Source organism: Oryzias latipes, chromosome 21 (assembly GCF_002234675.1).
Source record: "Oryzias latipes chromosome 21, ASM223467v1".
NCBI lineage: Eukaryota > Metazoa > Chordata > Actinopteri > Beloniformes > Adrianichthyidae > Oryzias > Oryzias latipes.
In genome coordinates, this window is record NC_019879.2 from 19,428,461 (window position 1) to 19,453,427 (window position 24,967).

Sequence of the window (24,967 nt, forward strand, 5' to 3'; positions counted from 1 at the left end):
AATACCAACCTGTGTTCTTTATTATTAGCAAAACACAACACTCTAGTTTCCCCCGTGATGGCTGTGATATGATCAAGTGTCCGTTAGGGTTTCTCAAAACCCACTCTGTTAATCTGAAAACCTGCCAACTGTATTTGCGTATTATAGTCAAATCACCAACTGCCTTCTTTATTTCTCGAGAATGATTTTCATTCTAATTATCCAACAGGTTTCAAGGAGACTTTCCCCCCCCCCCTCCAAATAGCTGAAAGTCATTTTAGTGTGGGAATGGAAGTGTCATTATTGATGGTTGATGTAACAACTACAAAGCTTTAACTCGGTGCTTGCTCACCTATCCTCAAACAGACCCCGCCCACTTTATAAAAAAAAAGAATCTGGACCTTCTCCTCAGACAAAAGAGGAGAGTCTGTAGCACGCTGAGCATCCACTGATCCCGACGCGCAAGAACGCAAGAACGCCTTCCCAGACCCACCTGAGAACCTACCGGCGCGTTAATTGTCCTTGGTGAAGGACGGAGAAAAGAGAGAACAAGATCTGGTTTTTTTCACCCATTTATCCAGAAGAGCGCGGCTGTATGATGTCATACCTGTGGATTCTGCTGTTAGGAAGCCTTTTAGCTTCACACGGCGCGGCTCAAGGTACCGACCCAGTATCCAATTCTGCCTTCTCTGTCTGTCTGTCTGTCTGTCTGTCTGTCTGTCTGTCTGTCTGTCTGTCTGTCTGTCTGTCTGTCTGTCTATCTATCTATCTATCTATCTATCTATCTATCTATCTATCTATCTATCTATCTATCTATCTATCTATCTATCTATCTATCTATCTATCTATCTTACCTGTGCACTTTTATTTAGATTTTTTTGGCTTTTCTTCTTCTGTCTGTGTAAGGCTGTGTCCTAGTCTGGTCTGTCTGAATCTATACTGCTTAAGTAAACAAAAATCTTTTCATCTTCAAGCCAGGATATGTTTCTTGGACATAATCAGTGAGAAAAGTGCTTGGAGTGCCTCACAAATGTGTGCTGTGGTTTACACAGTATTCTTTAAGGTTTAGGTCTAGAGGGTGTTCCTTTCCCCCCCCCCTTTTTTTTTTTTTTTTGCTCCTCATTTCTCATCTGGCTGCCCCTCTCCTTCTTTTTCAGCCGTCCTTTGGGCCTCAGCCCTTCCCTGCAGCACATGCAGTGATTTCAGATTGTTCAAACGAGCAATAAAACTCACTTGGGGAGAAGGAGAGCATTAAGGAGAAACAGACAGAAACTAGGGGGAAAAAGGGAAAGGGAGGAGGAGGAAGAACGATGATGGTAGTAGATCTGTTAAAATCATAGACATGTAAGTGTGCACTACCATTATGCAAATGAATTCAGTTGAGCGTTAGTGAACTTGTGGGACGCAATCTCACCCTACTGGTTCATCTGTATGCCAGAATGAATGAACATTTTTAAAACACATGCACACTTTTTTCTGCTTCATCCAAAGCACCTGTCTGTCCTGTCCCTTGACTGTGAGTTCACTGTAAACTCTAAGGACGTGTTGCACTGAAACACAGGAAATCCCTGCGGGTGTGTGTTCTTGCCAGCGAGCACAGCACTATGCCGTAGTATCGTGTTAGGTCAGTTTTCATGTGTCTCCATCATTTGTTGTATGCAATAAGTGATAAAACTGATGGGGAGTGTTTGTAACCAGAGAACTTCCAACAGACAACTGGTTTTAGCGCCTTCCTCTGCCTCAGGGTTCGCAGCAGATGTGTGTATGTCTGTGCATGTGTGAGTGTTTGTATGAGTCAATTTTTGGGTGGGGTGGGCAACAGCTTCTACATGCGAAGCATTTGGAATTTCTGGAGGACATCATTATTTAATGTGTGTGCAGAACATGTGTGTGTCAGAGACAAATAAAGGGAGGAAAAAGTGCCTGACTGAAGTGTGCCAGGTGTGTGTGCGGACTTGCCTGCGTTTGCACCTTCAACTTCTACTCGTAAATCATTCTTGACGCACACAAGTGAAACCTATGGGCACATGCAGATAGGGGCACGTTCAAAGTGTCTATAAGTGGGATAAATGCAGCACTTTGAATCCAAGAACACACAATGTAGCCATAGATTACCAAACAATGTTTGTGTGAACAGACACAATCTCTAAAGAGTTGACGGTGTCCTTTTACAGAGCAAGGTGTGGTTATTTGTAGGCACACATAGAGGGAATTTTACAAAGACTTTTTCTTATTGAAGTTTTCTACATTTTTCGATCTTCTCTTTTACATTTTACATTGCACATTTATTGTTATGTCTCAAAAATTATGGTCCTTAATTTACAAGCATTTAGTTTGGACGTGCATGATGTTTTCTGATTTTAAATTTGTGAAATTTTGATTTTCGCAAACACACCCAAATATAAAAATGGAAAGTATTATGTGATACTCAAATGATAACAAAAGTGAACAGCCCTGAGCATTCCTGCGGCCGGACGTCCAGTTAGGCAAAAAATGAAGGGGAGCAGGTACTGTTCAACAAATGAAACCAGGAAGAAGTAGTAAGTAAAACAATAAGTGTTGGTTACGAGCGTAACTGAAATTTACAAGTAAGGAAATAATGCTCTGTTGTTCCCACAGAAATAGAAAAAGAAAATGAAGTGAACATAGAAGGACAAAGAAAAAAGTAAATCAGGCCCCGTATATTTGAAACATTTCAAATATTCGTTAACGGAGTCGGAATAGAAGATCTTCTCTAAAACGTTTCCTTTTTTGTTTGTTTTGGACTTCCTTCATCTTTACACAACACAAAAACTAAACTGGACGTTTGTTTCTGATTTCAATAGAGATTAAAAGGGCAGGGATCATGATGACATTTACAACAAAAGGGAAAGTTTCTACATTTAATGAAGGAGCTATTTAAGTAAATATATTTTCAAGATTCCATAGCTTTCATCTTTAGGCTTATGTCTGATTTATTTTCCTACTCTCTAACTAATAAAAAACTATATAGTACAAGACTATCTATTTTACTGGATTTTAAAAGCCATTTTGACACCCTGGGCGCACGACGTTATTTTTCAAACAGCAAATATGACATGACCAATTCTGTTAGGAATAGTTAGAAACTCCCTTTTACTTTTTATTCAAACTTAATTCATTCAGCATGTATTATCATCTCAAAATTATATTACATTTGAAGACAGCACAACCAAAACTATTTGTCTCACAGCAATTCCTCCATCCTCCCTTTTTCCTTTTCGTGTGTGCTGGTGTATGTGTTCTGGTAAATGTCTGTGAGAGGCTCAGAGAGATCTAAGACTTGAAGCATCTTGACCTTCGAGGACCTCACCTGTAACAACCTGTGGGTGTGATTTTCACACCATTGTCCAGTGTATGATCTTCTAAATATGCAAATGCAGGGTTCTTCTATCAAGCCCGTCTCCCTGCATCCGGGTGTGTGGACTTTGAATGCATTCTGTTCACTTCATCCGTAACCTTTCGTACAACCTGATTTGTGCTGCTTGTATGGAGTAAACTTCCACTGAAGATAAGTGTTGTCTCTGAGTCAATTCATTTTTGTGTGAAGGAAGCTGTGGGTACGAACCTAAAAATTTCCTATTTACAGTCCTATTTAGAATAACCAGTTTCCTCACAAATTCCCAGAAGCAAAACTAAAAAAATATGATCATTTTACCAAGACTATTTATGAATCACTTGCGCTCTGAACACAGTAAAAACAGAAGTGTTATTGCAACACTCAAAGAGTTGATTTTAACTCTGATATCATATAGTCTTTATGTACACCTTGTTAAAGTGATTCTGAGCATAGTGTTGCATCTTCAGAGTTAACATAACTGTTTTCAGTGTTAATGATTGACACCATCTGTACACTTTTATCACTAAAAAGTGTTGAATAACCCCCACAGCGTCATTTTTTCTCTGTGCATTTTAAGTCTGAGCATTAACACCGACACTTAGCAAATGGCAGTGGGGCCTTACGATTGCTGTTATTGTAATAATGTCTGTGTGTGTGTGGGGGGGGGATCAACGGTCCAGCAAGATGTAGTGTGGAGCTTTGAATCTTAAACCAGTTAATACAAACTCCATACTTCATACCTTTTTCATGGAATTCTTATAACTTATAGTCAAATCAAACATGTCATAACCAGTTGATGTTCCCAATGCAAACATTGACAGTTGATAGGGACTTCCTGGTGACAAAAAAAAAAAAAAGAACAAATGAGACTTTTTCACTAGTCCCAAATCTCAAGCTTCATGTCCATAAGGCCAAGTCTTAAATATCTGCTGGTGAGATTTGACTGTCCAAGTTTGGAGTCCAAGTCTTGGTCTGTAAATGAAGACCAGCCCTGTCAGTATGCCCCCCCCCCCCCCCCCCCCAACTCCTTCAGAAGGGAGACAGCACAGCATGAAAAGCAACCCCCACCCCACCCCCACCCCCAGACTGAAACAGCTTCTTTCCTGATCTGCTGAACAGTGGAGATGTTCTGCCGAAACAGGAACTGTGGCAGTTTCTTCAGTGTCACACTAATGCAGAACCTCAAGACATTGAACACATGGTGTTGAGTTTTCAGAGTTAACACAACTCTTTTGGGTTTTTAATAGTTGACACTATCTGTACAACTTTATTACTACAAAGTGTTGAATAACCTCCACAGAGTCATTTTTATTCTGCGCATTCTAACACAGAAACTTGGAAAATGTGGGTGGGGATTTAAGGGACATTTTCAATGTTTCCTCAAAGCTGGGTGTTTTATGCTTAAAAAGGGAAGACTCTCCACAAACTCGGTCTGAAACATGTCTGAACAAGTACTCAAGTACTACAAGTATGCCATTTACCGCTAACAAACAAGAAAAAAAATCATGAAAAGAGATTGTACAATGGACAAATATATTTCTAAAATTACCATATAAATTAATATAATTTACCTTCAACTTTTTAAAGCTTGCAAATAAGTAGTTCTGTGTTGGTTAATTGATATGATCACCTGTCTTAGGCCAAAAATTTTTATTCATTCGTGCATACAAACTACAAATTTCAGGATGGTATTTTAGCATGTCATGTTTTTATTTCTGCTTTTTTTATTTTTCAGAAGTCAGTTGTATAACTGAAACCAAACATTAAAGAACAAGTTGTCGGCGTATTTCATAAAATTGTTTTCAGAAAACACTTTTATTACTGTCACATATATAAACACTGTAAGAAACCTTTCATTTTAACAGAAACCACAGGTTCACCTTTTATAATTTCTAGTTGTTGCATTGGCCGTAACACAAAAGAGGACGATTAAAGTTTCGGTTTGCCAGTACATCGCCAAAGCCACACAGAGACAACCACACACACTTAAGTTCATACCTAAGACACATTTTAAAGTCACCAATTAACCTATGAAGCATGTGGGATGACTGTGGGAGGAAGCCGTAGTGCCTCACATGCAAACTCTGCTGCACACTTTTAACTTGAAAAAAGTGCTTGTAGGTGTAAATCAGATAAATAAAGACATATAGGGGCTCCAGCCTTCACAAATGAACACATGAAAGCAGACAAAGCCAAAATGAGTTTGGTTTAACACATTTTTTGCAAAAGTGTCGACAGACACACACACCTGTGTGTACACAAACTTTTGTTATGTGTAAATTAACGCCAACAGATGTGACCTGTTAAATGACCCATTAAGCAGATGCATTACCCCTAGAGCAGTACTCCCAAACTCTGGTCGTCATGCCTGCTTGCTCTCCATGTTTTTTACTTGTTTTCCGGCTCCATCACACCTGATTCAAATGCTGGTGCCATTATTAGGGTTTTACACAGCTTGATGAGGGGCTGATTAGCCGAACCTTGTGTACTGGACCGAGGCAAAAGGTCAACTGTAACGACCAGATACATTTGTGTGCAATTTGTTTTATCCTGTTTAAATACTGTCAAATAATTTGCTTTTATTTTGAAATAATTCCTGTTAAGTTTCGCTCAAACTAGTCTTCAAAAACAGATTTTTTTTCTGGATTGTTGAGTATCCCTCTCATGTTAAAACTAGTTTAACTCAATCATTTCCCCTCAAGGACCTTTTTACGCAATTTACCGGTGTTGGAAATGTGCAGTCTCATATAATAGCATGCTGTTATGTCAGAGGCCCAGATGACTCAACAGCCTCAGGGAAAGTAGTGGCAGTAAAACAGAGGGAGTTGGGAGTCTGTTAGTCACAGAAACTGACAGGCAACCAGACTGGAGAGAAACGAAGGAAAAGAAAGAGCTTTTTTTTTTCATTGCCGTGCTAACACAAAACAGAACAACCTGGGCTCCAATTGCAGAAACAAATGTGAACATGAACTGCACATGTGTGCAAACATGTGGTTGCTTGTATGTTTAATAGTCAGGGGAAGAACAGAAACCTGACTTCATGTAGAAGTTGCTGAACGAGGAAATGACAAATTGGCAGATAGAGGAGAGAGTTTTGTGCATCAGAAAAAGGGTCTGAAAGCAGGTTTTGTTTCCTTATGCAGGCACAAGTTTTTTCACACAGACCTGAAGGAGCAGAATGAGATCCGCATACTTCAAAAGTGTGCATGTAAAAGCAATTCTGTGCAAAAAATGTTCCCAATCACGTCCACACTTTCACCAGAGTTGACTCATGCACACGCTTTAACTTAACTGTTTCTCTGGCAAATAAAACAAAACTGTAAACTTTAAAAAATGTTCAGGAAGTTTTTTTTGTCTCTCTATCTTTTATCTTTACCTTAATCTAAGAAACTCAAACACCTGAGGGCCATCTTGATTCATCTCAATTCACTGCCAAAATACCTACAGTGGGTCTTTGATGAAAACTATGATATCATAGGAATTCTTAGAAAAAGATCAACAAGAAGTGATGAAGACACAGCTGCATTTCCACCGTGTTGGTTCCCTGGTTTTATAATTGTAGGATTCACATTTTAGTCTGCAATTCCTTTTTTTGTTTTAATCCTAATAATTTAGTGCAGGTAAATCTGTTTTGACTTTAGGATTCTGTTGTTTAAGGCAACTGGACGTTGGAAGGTTGATCTGGAAGATGTTCAGGGGCTCATCTGAGTCTTCTAGATCAATCTTTTAAAGTCCAGTTGCCCCCAAAGAACAAGATTCAATGTAAAATGGTTATGTAATAACATGACTGGATGGCCGAGAATCTTCACAGACTTTATTACTTAACAACAGAGTTGTAAAGAAGTTTAGCTGGTTTTCTGTCGGATTTTTTTGTCCTGACGTGTCTAAATCTGGTATTTTATCAATTGAAGACTGCCTGAACTGAACACTTTCTTTTAACTCTCACTCTATTGGTTTTGCATTCCTTATTTCAGCTTTGATTTTTGTTTTTTTCTTTTAAGACCCACTCTGATTAAAATTTTGTTTTTTGGTGTTTTTACCATGTTGTTGTGGCCTTTTTCTTATGATGGTGGACATATATAAAGAAAATTAAGCTTAAATTTGCATTTCTGAGTATGACTTGAATCTATAAATTCTTGTGAATCAGGAGCAGACAAAAAAAATGCGGCTGTAAAATTCTTGGATGTGTGATATAGAACTTACAACAGCAGGCCACAAGCTCCCTGCTCTGCTCCATTCTGCATCCGCTTGCAGACAAACAGATCCATGTGCGCCTTCGTTTTCCACATCAGAGTTGGCCTCTGCCTCAAAACTGTACAGCTGGATAGCTCCAACATTGTTTGCCATTTTTGTTGGTCTTAAGTTGTGAGGGGCTGTAGGTAGTAGGGGGGAGTGTTAACAAATGGATGATGGTAACTGGGGGTTAGCTTATTTTGTGCCAACAGTACTGTGCTTTTGACAATAGATGAAAAGCTGATCGCAATGGGACTTTAAAAACTTTTCAGTTAAGATACGTTTTGAGTCATAAAACTTTACATTTTCTAATTTCCATTTGTCAGGATTATGTTTCATCAGTTGTTATTCTTCATTATTTCTGTAGCTCCATGTCTGAATGTGGAACACACTTGTGTTTTTGTAATAGTTATTGATAAATCTTCTTTTCTTCAATAGAAAATTGTCATCCATGGATTTTTTTACTCAGTTTGACCAACAGTGGAATTGATTAAGGCCTTTCAGTGGGTTCTTTCTCTAAAATTTGGCTTCAAAGGTGATGACTTGGATGCAAAGGTGCTGGTATAAACTGCAGGGGAAAAACAGATGGAGACAAACAAAGAGTGCTTGTTTTAATTACCCTCAGTAACCATGCAGCTCTCCACGATTGTTTGACTGTTTCCAGCCTTTTCTCCAAAAGCTGTTGCTATGAGAAGGTTTACGTAACAGAAGTACATCAGATAGTGTTTATGCTGGTCCTCCTTAAGACATCACTGGCTGATAAAATCTCACTTGTCAAGCTAAGTAATCCTTTACAATTTCTCTCACGAATAACTTTTATGTAGAGGGAAAATAAACGTTAACTTATTAGAAAACGATGAATGGTGCAGAGCTTTCATTTGTCCTATGACGAATTATTTTTCCTTCTTTTTATCTTTCTTGAAGTCTTTTGGCCCCCTACCCTGGCTGTACAAGCTTGTCTATCCTGCCATAATTTTTCAATGAGACCATATGCAACAATAACACTTGTACTACCATTGAACTGACAATAGAGGATATCATTGGGTGAAGATTTCACTTGGAAAAGCGGCCCTTGGTTGATGCTGAAGTCAGCTGATCCAAAGAACAACCATGTTAGTGTGCGCTTTGCTGTTTCAGCTCCTCGCACAGGACAGCGGAATGTCACAGAGGCGATCCAAACACACACTCACATCAGGAACACCTCATGCACAGAATGAAAGAGAAACCAGCTTTGTCGTTTTCTCATTAGTACAGAGCCGCCATGCCTGAGTCTACATATGATGCTGAGGCAAGAATGATCAATGCGTCTGTCATGCACTGGTGGCTTTAGCGTGAACATCAGGCGCCAATCAGACCAGGGAGTGGCTCCTATGTGTGCTTGTGTGATTAGTGCTAGTCATGTTGCAGAGTGTTGATGGTGCTAACAAGAGCCGCCCTTAGGCTCCATTTACTTTATTCTTGATCCCATTTTTATGTGTTTTGATTTTGAATGCAATAGTGAAAACAAACGGTTAGAAAGAAAATAATAAATCTTAAAGCTGAATATTTTTTTGTCTGAATTAAACCTTTTATTAAAACGAAAAAACAGCTAAAAATCAGCTGTTCTCTGATTTAACTCAGCCAACCTACAACCTTATGTTCTGTGTCGAAATATGGACAGCTCTTTCAGCCATGTGGTGTTTGAGAAATCCTGTCTCCCACCCTTTTCAAATTAAAACAACATGTTGTGGAACTGAGTGTGTCACCCCCCTTTTTTTACTCAACTTTCTCCAGATGGTGCAATGCAAGAACAAGATCCTGACGCTACGGTAAACCCTGAGGCAGATGAAGATGTGGTAGAAGAGGAGAAGGCTGACCCTGGCACGGAGAACGATCAACCACCTGAGGTGAGAAATACAAGTGGAAAGCCCTGTTGCATAAAGTTTTTCCAGGATAAAACATTTTTTTACACTTCTTTTCAAATAAAGATTTGGTTGAGTTAATGGACTGTAAAAATGATCCTATAACATCTTCCCTTGTTTTGGTGGTGTCCATTGCCCGTTTTTTACCTCTTCACATGTGACAAGTTGTTGACTCCACCACTGATGCACTCCTAATGAGAAAGCAAAGATAAATGTGAACTTGCCTCATCTTATTAAGTATCAGTTATTTTTGCTTGGAACAACAAATAACCAAACTCCATCATGCAGACTCACCATCAACCTCAAATTTATCTTTTTAATGATGAAAGAAAGCCAGGAGACTGCGATATTTTCCCATGAATTCATGGGGAAACCATGAGTTTTTCACAGATTTGTTTTAGTAGTAACCTTTTACAGTTGAACTTTAGTGACCATGATAACCTGTTACCGCTCTTTGCTGATCAGCAGATAGCTGAGCATGTGTGCTTTGTGTTGATGAGTCTGTCTGGAAAATTTGTGACCTTGCTGAAGTCAGCAGAAGTAACCAGAGCTCGATGGAAGAAAGTGTCTGTAAAATTCCGTTAGAACAATTGGACGGTTCAGGGCAAACCTAGAAACCCAAATCACATTAAACCCCAAACCCTTTTAACATTTGTAAATGTGTTAAAATACGAAATAGAATGTACCCCACCCCCACCCCCCAAAAAAAAATAAAAAAATAAAAATTAATAGGAATAATTGCTTATAAATAACCGCCTATCTCTAGAGTTTTATCTCAAATTGTTTTAGTGAATCTAAACAGGTACTTTCAGTCTAATCTTGCAATATTGATCATATTTATTAACCCAGATCTATGTAATTCCACCAGAAAATGGACTAAGGTACATTTGAAAAAAGGTTTTAGTTGTTTTGTCCTTTTTCTTTTTTTTTTTTTGGTGGATTTTCACATTAATCATGAATGTGTCAGCACACTAAGGCCCTGCAGCATCCCGAGAAAACAGGTTTTTCCCATAAAGGCTTTTTATTTCCATTTAAAAAAACAAAGAAAGAAAAAGACTCAAACTGTCTTTTGGTTAGATAATACACAGTTAGATGTGATTATCTGTTTAGATAAGAGTCTTTGTGAGATGACACATGAGTTTGAAGGCCACCACATGGAACAGCTTTCACACTTGACATTACTCTCAAGTTCAGCTACACTTGTTGGGTCGTTGGCATTCCTTTTACTAACTAATTAAAAAATCTTATACTTAAAACATGACCAGTTTTTTTTTCCTTTGATCGTATCATTCTGTTATCTAGGGTTATATAAAATGCAACCTTTTCCCACACTGTAGTGATGACAGTAAAGATAAGCAATCTTTTGAGTAAATCAATGTTTTTTTTAATCTTTTGACGACACATTTTATTAGGGATTTTAAAGTTCTATCCTTTCTGACGTTCAAAGTGAAATCCTACTTAAATTCTTTAGCAAGTTGACTGAAAACTGACATGTCCTTCAGAATTGAAAACTCTTTAAATGAAAAGAATAATGTTTTATTGTTCATTTTGGCCACCAGGGCTAATAAAGCATTTATAATCACAGATTTTTTCAAGTGCATAGTACAAGCGGGACAAATGAAAATTTCTTGTATACATTAAGTTAAGTAAATTCTAGTAAAAATCATACTCTAAGAATACTATTTACTTTTACCTAACTAAATATATGATGGAAAATACTCTTTTTCAGCTACATTTGCCTATTTTTCAAATGTTTTATTATTGAATGGATCTTTTTATTTACTTTTTTTAATGTATAGAAATGCCAGATTGTGCAGATTATAGTTTTTTTTTCTTTTTCATTTCTGCCCAATTTATTGGTGGATCTGAACTGAATGGGACTAAAACCTATTTTAGAATATTTGAAATTATTTGTATTATTGCAGTCAGAATCTAATTCATTATTTACATTTTGTTCAGATTTTTTAAGATTATCTTAGTTGTTAGGGCTTAATAAGTTAAATGAAATTCAAAATTTCTAAGCAATATATTTAGACATTTTTTACAAACTACTTGAGTAACTTCTTCACCTGTAACATTTTACTCCCCTCACTTGAGTAAATATTTGGTAACTTTGTTATTTATTTGAGTGACATTTTATTGTAATAATGATACTCTTGAGAATAAAGTTTGGGAATTCAACCTGCTTATGTAAAACAAAGCAGGTACCTTCCTCTTTTCAAAACAAAAATCAAGATCTTTTATTATCTTCAAAAGCATGTTGAACCATTCACCTTTTTGACCGTTTGACTTGTCTCCTATCTTCCTATTTATCTGAGATAGGTTCGTACCCAAGCTTTACATTTTACTATTTAGTTAGTACAACTGTGAATAGAGCAGCATGTCACAATAGCTTTCTATGGTATTCCAAGACTATACAGCTTTATTGACTATAGATAAGATAAGAGGGTGACAAATCTTTATTGGACTAGTATTGAAAATGCATCACATGGTCAGTACCTGTCCCAGCTGTGCTTTACCACCGAGTTCTCATGAAGTGCTAACAGAGGCCGAAAGGTCTTCCTCATCCAGTTAACTGCATTGGCATCTAAAACCGAGACTTCCCCAGACTTCTATTAACCGTTTTGCACTGCAAACATTGAACATTTTTATATCTAAAACCACGGATTAGTTCTGTACTGGCAAATATTCTCTTAAAATTCTACTTATTTCTTAAAACACTACTTATTTCTGACAGCCTCATTTGTCACAACATTTTAAATTGCAAAATTCTTGGAGTTGTTCTACGTGTCAGATTTTTTAAAACTTTTTCAGTGTTTGGTGTATACATTTGATAGTCAATGTTAGCATATATTTATAAACATGATAGCTTTTTTAATGTAGTTTAATTTTCTATATTATTATTTAACTAAGTCCATTAAAGAAACTCTACAAATTTTACCCAACGCCTGTACAGTGTTGCATTTGTATTAGTAGAAACAACTGGAAAAACGGCTGTTCGTGTAATCATTGTTATGTTTGCTTAAATACATTTACAGTCCTTTTTTGGCCACCTCTTTAAAACAACTGATGATTGACAATTCATATGTTCACTTTTGGAATAAAGCAACCATATAATACATTAAACATGTCTATCGATTGATTATAGGGAAACGCAGCAGAGACTGACCCTACACCTGAGCCTGAGCCTAAGCCTGAGCCTAAGTCTGAGTCTGAGACTGAGTCTGAGTCTGAGTCTGAGCCTGAGTCTGAGTCTGCCCTTAAACCTGAGCCTGAGCCTGAGTCTACACCTGAGCCTGCACCTGATCCTGAGTCTGAGTCTGAGCCTGAGCCTGAGTCTGAGTCTGAGTCTGAGCCTGATACTGAGTCTGCCCTTAAACCTGAGCCTGAGCCTGAGTCTACACCTGAGCCTACACCTGATCCTGAGCCTGAGCCTGAGCCTGAGTCTGAGCCTGAGCCTGAGTCTACACCTGAGCCTACACCTGATCCTGAGCCTGAGCCTGAGCCTGAGTCTGAGCCTGAGCCTGAGTCTACACCTGAGCCTACACCTGATCCTGAGCCTGAGCCTGAGCCTGAGCCTGAGCCTGAGTCTGAGCCTGAGTCTGACCCTACACCTGAGCCTGAGCCTGAGTCTACACCTGAGCCTGAGTCTACATCCGAGTCTGAGACTGAGCCTGAGGCCACACCTGAGTCTGACCCTGAGCCTACACCTGAGCCTGAGCCTGAGACTGAGCCTGCAGTTTCTAACACAGCAGAAATTGATGTTGAGGGGTCTGGGACACAAACAGGTAATAAGCAATTTATACATAATGTTTTTCTTTTATGTTTTAGTCATACCAGCTGACAAAATTACAAATGGATGTATAGAATTATTCCCTTGATTTTTTTCCACTGCTTTGTTTATGGCCATCCACTGAATTAACAGGCAGTGATCAGATGACCATTTCCACAACCGTTGCTGCACCTTTGGGAGATAAGGTTGGTACCAAGAAGAAACATTTCTTTTAAATCTGTTTGTGTTATTTATGAAACATTTTTTGCAGACAGAACAACTTCATGAGACAAAAACTGCAGTTGCTCCTGCTGAGAAGAAAAATGTTTTTTCAGAAGACTCCAAAGGTAAGAAAATACATACTTCCATCCATTTTAATGTTTAAATACATTCAGGGAGAAATGATGCATAAAATTTAAAAGACTTGAAAGATTGTTTTGGAGAGCATGAAACTGTTAATTTGCTTTGTGCACAAGATGGTTTCTTTATAGACCCAATCTGATAAAAGTTGTGTTTTTAACATGTTGTTGTGGCGTTGTTCTTATTATGAAAGATATATATATATATATAAAGCTCAAAATTGCAATTCTGAGTATTTCTACATTTAAATTGTTGTGAATAGGGAGCAGACAAATGCAGTGATGTAGAAAATGCGCTGGGTGATACATCCACTTGCAGACAAATAGATCCATATATGTCTTTGTTTTCCTTGTCTGAGCTGGCATCAGCCTTAAAACTGTTCGGCTGGAGTGCTCTGATATTGCTCACCATTTTTGTTCCACCGCTAATGTTGGGTTGGAGTTGGATGATATAAAAGTGTGGGCAAGCTTTCTATGTGCCAACGGTCCTACCCACAACTGAGAGGTGAATTTCTAATGATCTACTACTGCTCTTCAGTAACTATGTCCTAAAAACCAACATAAGTTTTTTGATTTTGGGTAAAATTGACATTTTGGGAACATTTTTAAATTAGATCAAAAGATGATTGGAATGGGACTTTATGGAATAAAAAAGTCCTTTTTAAAGTTCAGTGTTATGCTTAATACGTTAAATGATCTGTTTTTAAAAAGTTCTGATCAGATATACCCTGAAAATCGTTGCTCCTACAGGAGGGAATTCAGGTGATACAGAACATTGCAAAAACAACCACAATAGAAATAGAAAGTGATGTTAAAGTCTCTGAAGTGATTAAAATTCTTCTTCCCTTCCTTTCTTTTTCACTCCTTTTTCATGGGCATTCACTGAAATAACAGCGCGTGATCAACTGGCCACTTCTAAAACCATTCCTACACGTTTGCGAGAGCAGGTTAGTGACAAGAAGAGTCATCTCTTTTTAAAATTGTTCACATAATATATAACATAATGTAATATTTTTTGTGCAGATTGAACCAGTTGTGGAGAAAAAAAAAGAAAACCCCACACGTAAGAATACGTATATTTTTATTCACTCTACACATGCAGGGGTAGAAATATAACATTTGAAAGGCTATTTGATTTTTGATTTTATACATAAGATGTTTTTTTTTGTTTTTTTAAGAAGAATTATTTAGAATGAGAAGATTAAAATATATGTTAAAAAAGATAAATCCTGAGAATCAGGAAGAATCACTTTGAGCCAATTAGCCAATTGCTAAACCATTAGTGTTGTGGTGTCACTACAAGCTTTCAGTGGCAGCCACTTTCATGTACATTTTTATCAAATGAAACTAATTAAATCTGCCAATAGCAAAACTGCTTCACACAAAACTGAGACGATCTTGTTTTATTATGTCCCTTACAAACTGCACAAACTAGTTTGTAAAACAACCCGACCCTTTAAGATGTAACTTGTCTGTTAAAAGAATGTTGTTAATGTACCTTTGTGTGCGCACACACCACACTCCTTTCCTATGCAAGTTTGTAGGTTTTTAAACTGATTTTTCCATTTCCTGTGTTTATACCATCAAAAGTTACAGTAAATTTGTTTGAAATTTATATTTTACAACTTAAGTCACAGATAAACAGTGTAGTTATTTAACAAAACTTTTTTGGCTTTTTGACTGACAATGCTATATGTCAGGATTTTAAGGCAAAGAGAACACTTTGTGCGTCTTTTAGTTGTTACATGGTGTCAGGTCTTTACAGCCCAGATTATTACACTACCACCGACAACTTTGATAGATAAATAACTTGATTTTGATTTTGACAAAGGCCAATAGCTCCAAAAGCTATAATGTTTTACCCCTTCAAAATAAATTTTTTTCAAGCCTTATGGTTATTGTTCCTGCTTTATTTTTTTATGACTTCCTGAATTACTCGCCCAACTCCTACAGTCATTTTAAAAGATTAACCATTCGTGAAATATGAATCACCATGTTTTCTGTTCAAACTACTCCCAGCTTGGTTCTCTTGAGCCTGTAAGACTGATACCATTCAAAAATGTTTGTCTTATTTGTTCTAGATTTTTTTAAATGATGGGAATAAGGTGCTTCATTTTTTAAGATCTATTAGCATTCCTTATTTTTTATGATTTTTTAAAAATTATTTTGTAGATGTAACATGTCTGGAAGCAACCAGTATTGGGTGTGGCATGTAAATAATACAGCTTTCCCATGAAAGCCACAATTTTAAAATGTGCCTTTTGCATTTACTTGGGTTTTCTAGTAATATTGTAACTTTTTACTTATCTAAATCATTTATTTGTTAGGATTATTCCTTGAAAGTCACTTGTTTTTGGATTTCACAATTGTTAAAAATGAAAGACTAGATGTAAAGTTGTTGTATTAGTGAGTGCTGTTATAATTGTATTCTTTTTTTTTGTAGATAAATATGCTAATGATGAAGTTTCACGTAAAGGTAAATTACATCTTTATTTCCCAAGCAACCTTTAGTACTTAGTGAGTAAACTGTGCATGAGCTGCTTTACAGAGTTATTGTATTCCTCCTGTTTTTTTAACTGTTTTATAAGAAACAGATGTGCCTTTTTTACTAAAATATATGATTCCCCTGAGGATGCTCATAAGGTGAGATTTAGGGCTCACGTAATAGTACCTCCAAAACTGGGTGTGTTGTGATTTCAGACATCTTTAAAATGAAGTCACCCTAATCTTTTCTTTTTCTCACGACTGAGGTGTCACACCCCTGTTTTTTTAAGCTTTTATCACACTGATGTCCTTGCTCTCCCACATTCCAGTCTCAGACAAGGAGACGTTTTTTTGTTTTAATTTCCTGCTAAAAATTACATTAATCTTATTTTAGTATTTATTGTCTTGAGTTGGTATAGTATTTATGCCCTTCTTCTTTAAAAGAGAACACTTTATTTGACCCTCCCTCTGAAGCGTGAATCTTCCACATGTTGTCTTTACCTCCAAAAAGCGCTATAGCAAGAGGGGCAGGGATGCATTAAGTATTGAGCAAGTGTTCCCCGCGGATGAAAAAACACATGTGTTAACTATTAGAAGAATTTCAAAAGAGAAAAAGAAATTTTTGTAAAGAAAACAGCTGAAAGGATGAAAAATAGAGCAGAAACCCAAGTGGAAGAACTAAGGCTAAAAGAGATTATGGGGGGTATTAAATCCACAAAGAAAACTTACTAAACATAAAGTCTCTCACTTATGACTAATGTTGGGCCACTTTGAAATATTCATGTATTAGGAATTTACTAAATTTGAAAAAAGAATATGTGGATAATCTTAATTTAAATCTTATATGTTAAGGTAATTCATTTTCTAGTTACACAATGTCTTTCAGCCAGAACTATTTTGTTGATTACTCAGGCCTAAGTGCCTTCTGCGTTTTATAATTCCTCTGGGTTTTCCCTCTCATCAGTGTTTGCTTGGATGGTGTTTCTGTCCGAAAATGCATCATTTAATGCAAGTCAACACTGAATCTCGGTCACGCCCTTACTGTGAGCGAGCCGTTATTAATGGATTCTTTGTTTTTATCTATGGGAATGAACTGAGCAGTACTTTGAGTCATGCTGTTCAACAATTCAACACAATGCAGTTTCACATAGGAGATTTTTCATGGTTGATATTTTAATTGAGATATGTCTTTTTTTTTCAGAGTCTCGAAGCTTCGTTCAAGCCAGCAATTCCGACGGAAACAATGCAGATCGTAAGTAGTAATTCGGGTGTTTACCTTAAAGCATGTTATCCTGGATCCTTAGACTTGTTTATTTATTTATTCATTTTAAATAATTCCTTCAATATGTTAGATAATTTGAGAATAGTTTTAGAACCACCTTATAGTTTTGAGGTAAGGATGTTCTACTGATTCTCTTCTGGGGGGGTCAGAATAGTTCATGGGACAGGGGAGGTTAGACTGGACAGTCTGGCATGTTTGCTTGGTTGGAGCACTCACTAAAACCCTCTTGAGCAGCTCCTTTCGATGTTGCTGTCTAGCCTGGGGGCCAGCGGGGGGGGGGGGGGGGGGGGGGGGGGTAAGTGTATGTGTGAGATGCAGCTTTGGGGGGTTGGACTAATTGGCAGTGGTTCCTGCCCCCCTGGTTTCAATCACGCACTTGACATGTAGGGTCCTGTGGTGGGAGGGGCCCTGGACGCTGCTGCCAACAAACAGGAGGTGTCCAAGGGCCCCACCCACCAATTCTAACATGCACCCCTTACTGCAACACAGTATATGCAGTTACACATCAACTCACATTACACGTGGAGAGTGGTCGCCACAGGTCCTCTGTCCCCTGCTCCATTATGGGGGAGCCAACTCTTGGTGGTGGTAGCTGTGTCCTTTGGGCATCAGAGTCCTGGGCTTTCTCCATACAGGGAGGGGGAATCCTTAAGATCTCTGGTAATGGTAAAAAAACAATGTTTACATTCCCTCTGAGCCCCTGTGGGGCTGGTTGTAGTCTTTATCTTTGTGATTTCCTCACTTTTTCCAGCATCCCTTTGACAAAGGAGTTTTGTCGGTTCTTGCTTATCACTCTTCTTTCTTTTTTCTGTTGGGGACCCCCACTTCCGGCCGGCTCTCTCCTCCTGTCTAGGAGGCTTTAAAAGCATCTTTTTCTTTTTCTTTTAATTCAGGCAGCTAAAAAAAAGAGGTTTTGCATCTTCTTGATGGGCTATTTGTTCAAATAGGCTTAAACATATAACTTAAAAAAAGAATTGTGAAGTTGAAGTCAACTATCATTTCTTTGATTTCTACACTGGAATATGTTTAAATTCTTAATTTTGTTAGTTACCGGTTCTTTACATATAACGTATAAAAGCCTGAAATATATTGGACTTTTTTCATAGATGTTTGCTCTTTTCAAGCTAAGCTCCAGGGTGTGTTCAAAGAGTAGCAATTGTTTCCATAGCAACAGTGGTACCCTGCCAATGGATGTACCCGCTGGTTAATTGGCTTAACATGCTCAGGTGTCAGGCAATGCTGTGTTAAAAAATGTTGAAAAAAATATGAAGCTGATGAACTGAATTATTTTGTGGTCATTCCATTTAGGTAAATATCATATTGGAGACATCAGCATTGGCTATACTGTATGTGTCAATACTAATTTCTCCTGAAGTTATTTTTTAATATTTCATTTCTATGCTCTTATTGAGCATAGCATTTAACGTAAATAGACATCTGTGAACAAAGCTAAGCCACCTTTCCAACAGCCTGCCCACACACCTTCTGCTGCCAGCATTGCTGTGTGCACAGCTGCTAAGAGGTGTGGTTCAATTGAGGAAGTCATCAAGGCCTTTGAAAAGACATCAACTGCCAACTGAAAATTTATGAATTTATACAACTTAGCCTACATTAGCCAATGTTTATTGTTAAATAGTTTTATTCAGAAAACCAAAGCTTTGTGTTTTTATCCCAGTTCATTCATATTGTGTAACAGTTGAAGTTTTGTGAATGAGTTAAGATATTAATTTAAAACAAAATAAGACAGTTGATAGTCAATCAAAGGTATGTTGAGTAAAAACTTACATTTATACTGCATATTTATATGGATATTAGACATAACTTATTTATCTTACATTTCTACCTTTGTCACAGAATACAGAAGTGTGTTGTTTGTAATATTTTTTCTTCATGCTTGTCAACCTCCCTCCTCCTCTTCTTCTCCGTCTCCTTAACATGTTTGAGTTGTTGATTTGTGACTCTAAATTTTTAGCTCAGTCAGGTCTCCTCCCTAATCAAGTGTTTTAAGGAACTTGAGGGAAAAAAAACAGGAACATCCAAATTTCAAAAACTGACAAAAAAATGAAAGTCGTTGAATCACTAAAGCCAAAACTAAATTCCATAATCTTTTAAAGAAAAGACCTAATGTATCATCTGGAGAAATTTAAATGACTAATATTCCAACGAACTCTCATCTCCTTACGGCCTTTCGTGTTTCTGCATGTTGGTCTCTTCAACTGCCTTCACTTCCGCCTACCGATAAACTGCATGTGCCCGTTTCATCCCACTTGACATCTCTGACTCATACCTTATTACTGCGGTTAAGTGACTCATGTTGCTTCTTTCATTTTACCTAATTAGCCATCATATTTGGTATTTTCACATGGAATTCAAATCCTCATCCACCCTAGAATCTTAATCTATTTTTCCCACCAGCTAAGAAAAGTTAAAATAGTTGAGTGAAAAAACACAAAAAAAACAAAAAGAATGACTTGTCCTCAAGCTAAAAATGAGAACACCTGATAATATGTGTGAACAATCTAACTCATGAATAAGTCACTCATACATGTCATTGACTACAGATGTAAGTACACAGGCTATAGGAATTACATTAAAAAAAGATTGTTTTACACCAGTTCTTTTAGTTGGCTCTCAGCCAGCTTGGCAGCTATTCAGACCACTGTTGCCACAGCAACCACATTACAGGTGCTTGCTGTACATGCTTCTGACATGACAAACAAAGGAAAAGTCCTAAAAAATGCTGGAACAGGATGATGCCTCTCGCTTTCACACAAACGGCAGAAAACACTCACATCTGGTCTCATTTAACGAAGGGGATGTGTCACAGCGATTTGCTTCACTGATTCATAGCTTTTTACTAATGAAACCATGGTGATATTGAACATGAAAGTCACCTCACCGTAGTGACTGAAAATCGCTCTCAGTCATGCATATTCCGAAGAAAATACCTCAAGTTGAAATGGTACCTGAATGAAATACTCCTAAGGTAGATTATTGTTCTAATGTCACATCATTGTTTTGTTTTTCCGCAGCACAAAAGTCGGGCTCTGGAGCGCTAGCGGGAATCCTGTCCGGCATTATCCTGTCTGCAGTGGGAGCTGTCAGTGCCTACTTTGCCTATCAAAAGAAGAAACTGTGCTTTAAACAGGGTAACTATAATAAACAACTTGCTTAATGATCAATTCAGACAATTTTTTCTTTCAATTTGATTGTGAAAAACTTATTTCAATACCGAATGATCTGCGTGACAAATTTACCTTAACTTGATTATTACACAAAAAATTGAATCCATTCTTTAAATTTGTTTAGAATAAACCTTGAACACTGATGCAGTCGTGGTCCTGAACTCAAGTCTATGTCATGTTTGGCTAAAGGCTTTGGTCATTTGCCAAATAAGGAAACTTACATTATTATTGGTGATCTTAAAAGAACATTTTTAATTGTAAAAGAGATGGTACACATCTAAAACACTAAAATGCAGTTTCAGCAAACTGCTTATTTACAGACAACAAGGATAACTGGGACTCATGTTTTTTATTGTGAGCCCAGGTAAGTTGAAAAGGAGTTTCAAACTGAAAATATTTTCATCAGCAGCTGGTAAATGTTTTTAACAAAATAACACGTAAATGTCAGCTCTAGAGAAACAGAACTCAGTAAAGTGATGTATTTGATCTGGAACAGTTAGCTTGTCTTTTTCCATTATTTCCATACTATTAAACAGCAGGGTTTTTTTTGTTATGCTTATAATAATATGCAAATGAACACTACAATAGTACTCTCCTTACACATACAAAAACTATGCTGATGCTCTGTTTCACCTTAAGACTATGTCAATGGGCCTGAGTGTAATTCTGAAACTTTGCTATGTTAACAGTTATTTTTCATCTGAATACACTCATGTTGAAAAAGAAAGTTATATACGTAAAAGATAGTTGTGTGTTCATATTCAAGGTTATTGACCTTGGCCACGCCTAAACAACTAATGCTTTTTGTGTATTTAATCAACCGTCACCAAGAAACACCAACTGTTAGAGACACGTGGTCACACTTTGGAGGCAGTTTACAATAAATTAGTGTGGTGTATGTTGAGTTAATTTTCAAATTGTTGATGGTTTTTGTATGCAGTTTAAGTAAAAAGAAAAGAGGTTGGGATCATGCATCAGAAGCAAATGACAAAAAAAAAAGTAATAAAAATGAATGCTTATGAGATTCTGCGATCTATTTTATTTTAACTCGTGTTTTTTCCCCTTTACAATTAATAGCTGATCCAGAAGCTCCACAAAAGACAGATGCACCAGAGGTTAAATCAGATGATCCACAAGGTATGACACAGATACACAAAAATGTATTTTGAGACACCCTGCTATTTTCAAAGAAGCCACACTCTTTTGTCTGTAGGTTTTTCCAAATATTTATTCAGAACTTTTGGGTATTTTCTTTAACTTCTGAATCTTTTTTTAACCTATGTAAAATCTAGATTTTGTATCCAACCATTATCAGAGGACTTTGGCAATTGAACTCTACTATATCACATGTCGCTGACTTTAAAAAGTGTAGAAGTTAGGTGATCTTGATTTCTGCAACTGCAGTAAAACCTAAGTAAAAAAAAAAAACGCACTTTTTTTCTGAATAGATAGGTATGAGTTACTCAGATGGTGCAGATTGATTTTGTCTGTAAAAAAATTTGAATCCCTTCCTTCATCTTTGAGGCAGCAAAAGAACAAAACTAGTTTTGCATCTTTTTGACAGGCAGTAAAATAAAAATAAAAAAGACCAGAAGATTCATATAGAACAAACTTATTTGCAGCTAACTGTCATTAAACGTGACCTTTGCCCTGAAATATGTTAAAATTCCACATACTTGTGTCCTAACCATTTCAAATTATTTTCTGTTTTCTTGTTTTCTCTCCTCTGCAGTCTGCAGCACCTTGCTGAATTCCCCTGAAAAGTAGGGATCTCTGACTGAAACACCTTCAGTCTAGCAAAATGGCAATCTCTCTGTTGGGCTCTTACATGTGGAGCTACATTACTGTGAGGTCCTTGTGTAGGGCTGTGTGTTTATTTCTGACTGTATGTCTGTTGTTGGTCAATATGAGTCTGTCTTTACAGCTTGCGTATGAGTTTTTTGTTTTCATTTTCGTTCATGTGGGGGTGGAAAAGAATTTGAGATCAAGTGTAGTAACTTGAAAGGATAAAACTTTCTTCCATAAAGAAATGTATTGGTAACATGCAAATTCTTTTATATTTATATTTTTTAGAATAGCCCACCCAAGAGATTTTATCTTTAGTTTGTAATCATAAAATGGCTTATAAATTGCTTGTTTCTAAAAGTAATTTTTGAAGTTTAGACACCATCCTTCTTCAGGAATTTATATTGGATTATTTATAGCAATGTGATTCTTTGAGGCAATCAAGGAAAATGAAGAAAATGCACACAAGTTCAAGCATTACTACCACTGCATTTTGTGGCTTCTGTGGAGAAGCTTTAGTAGTAGAATTTACACCAAATGTTCTACTGATACTTTTACATAAGTTTTGTAGTAGAGGCTCAGACAGCCAAAGTTGTGTTTGCTCTAGTTCAGGCTAAAGAGGAAGCAGAGTACTTCTTCTCTTTAATCAGTTAAGTAAGGTCCATAAAGATGAATTTTATTGAAATTACATTTCAAAGTTAAATCCTACCACTGTGATACCCGAAGAGTCACCAAATGAATTTCTAGCATCATGTTTCAGTGTATTTAATAGCAATTAAAGTCAAAAGGATTTAACTGTAAATTTCATAAACCCGACAGACAAGCAGTGAGGTGTTAAGCATTGTTGCGATGTAGTCTGTGTTTGTCTGGTGTAATGCAGTAGCGGTATTTACTTCTCCACAGTGCCTTTCACTGACACGGCTAGGCATGGTCGATCTGGAGACACACAGGAAGGCAACAAACTAAAATTGGTTAAACAAAAAAATTAGCATTACTGGGGAATGTATCAAAGAGCTGAGAATGAATGTCGTGTCATTAAAATGTTGAACAGTCGCACACAAATGCAGTAAATGATTGTAACAGCTGCTCTTGACCATGTTTGCAACAGGCCGGTTTTAGTTTCTCCACAGTTGAACTAATCTTAAGCCTTCAAACAGCCTTGATTTCTGCAGTAAAAGTCCCAAACTGCTTGTCTTTAAATCTGAGCAAGCCTGTTGTTTACGGTGCTTTTGTAAGATTCATTTGCAAATACCTTTCACCTGTGACTTTTATAGGAATTCTTTACATTTAGCAGTGGTGCCAACAAGCCGACGCTGATGGTCTTGAGTCAACTTGTTTGCTGTGGTATTTTGTGATAACTGTTGTGAAATGCGTCAGAAACAGCTGCGCTACTGCTTCGTTTTAGCTACTGTAGCACAAACTAACTTCTGAACAGACTTTTGTCTTAATGTTGTCGTCATTTTTTTATCTTCTCCGCTCCCTTTAAACTTTTAAATGTGGTTATAGAGATTTCAGACTACTGCAGTTCTTGTAGTGTGTTAGTTGTTAAAGCACCATATAGCTGCAATACAAGACAGAGACTGTTGCTAACAGCCTAGCCTCAAGCTGAAATATGAATAGTCTGTGATGTCACATATTGATTAATTCTACACTTTGAAATGTGGGTTATAGACAGAGTCAACGCTTTGTTGTCCTCCGTGTTATCTTGTTAGCTGTAATAGCCAATAGAGCAGATTCTCTTGAGATGGAAAGTGGGAGATGTGTTTGGTATATATTTATAATACACAAAATACTCTCTGAGTAACAGTAAATTGTTTGGAGATGACCAATGATGCCTTTAAAGTGAAAAAAAAGATCTCATTTGTTGTAGCCCTGCTCATTTTTGCAATATATATGTCCAGAACACATGGGAGCCAGTTTAGCTCGTGCTGGTTTGCGGCACCTTCCGTCCGTGAAACCAGGGTTCGACTCCGGGCTGCCCCTTGTTCCCTTCTCTACTTCTGTGCCGGTCCCAAGCCCGGTTGCTTTGAGAGGGTTGCGTCAGGAAGGGCATCCGGCGTAAAACATTGCCAAGTTTACCGTGCGACTCGTTCGCTGTGGCGACCCCTGATGGGAAAAGCCGAAAGGGAAACAACATATGTCCAGAACACATGCTTGGACTAATTTTGTTGGAAGAGGGATGAAACAATGTTAACATCCTGAAAAGACAGAGCTAGCACATCTTACACAATCATTGTGTCCCTGGCTTTCCCTGTTGTCACAAGAGGCTGAAACAAAGCATCCAAACCAGAATGTAAGCCTTGGACCCCGAAGTGCACTTCACTGATCATGCTAAAGGGCATCAGCTAACACAAAAACAAGGAGCCATGTCCTCAAAAAGAAAAAGAAAAACATAGAGAAACAAGAAGAGATGTTTTCCAAGAACATTCTCATTGGGAGAAGCACTTTTTAATCCTGTATACATCTTGATATGTAATAAACAAGTTAAGACAAGTGTGAAACTTTTTCTGCTAATTTAAATTCCATGTTTTTATCCTGTGTATGAACTGCATTGTTGTTATCTGGCACTTGTGGCTTCTGGAGTTGTGTAAATAATGTTTGATGATTAAAATGAACTGTTTTAGTGGGA

The 24,967-nt window shown here is 37.3% G+C and overlaps 1 protein-coding gene across 1 annotated transcript; it reads left to right on the top strand.

The window, feature by feature from the left end:
- Window positions 1-356: 356 nt before the first annotated feature.
- Window positions 357-24,967, top strand: LOC105356813 (proteoglycan 4). Its single transcript, XM_023950497.1, has 12 exons — window positions 357-638; window positions 9,344-9,456; window positions 12,620-13,259; window positions 13,397-13,449; window positions 13,515-13,590; window positions 14,497-14,549; window positions 14,626-14,665; window positions 16,046-16,078; window positions 17,288-17,338; window positions 20,401-20,517; window positions 21,631-21,690; window positions 22,286-24,967. Exons 1-12 carry the CDS (start codon window positions 575-577, stop codon window positions 22,318-22,320), a joined length of 1,335 nt encoding a protein of 444 aa, XP_023806265.1. The 5' UTR covers window positions 357-574; the 3' UTR covers window positions 22,321-24,967.

Excerpts from the sequence above, each read along its gene's own strand:
- LOC105356813 (XM_023950497.1), top strand. The coding sequence starts at position 575 with ATGATGTCATACCTGTGGATTCTGCTGTTAGGAAGCCTTTTAGCTTCA. Across the intron at positions 13,260-13,396 it reads GGGGTCTGGGACACAAACAG|GCAGTGATCAGATGACCATT; the intron begins GTAATAAGCAAT and ends CTGAATTAACAG. Across the intron at positions 16,079-17,287 it reads TGATGAAGTTTCACGTAAAG|AGTCTCGAAGCTTCGTTCAA; the intron begins GTAAATTACATC and ends TTTTTTTTTCAG.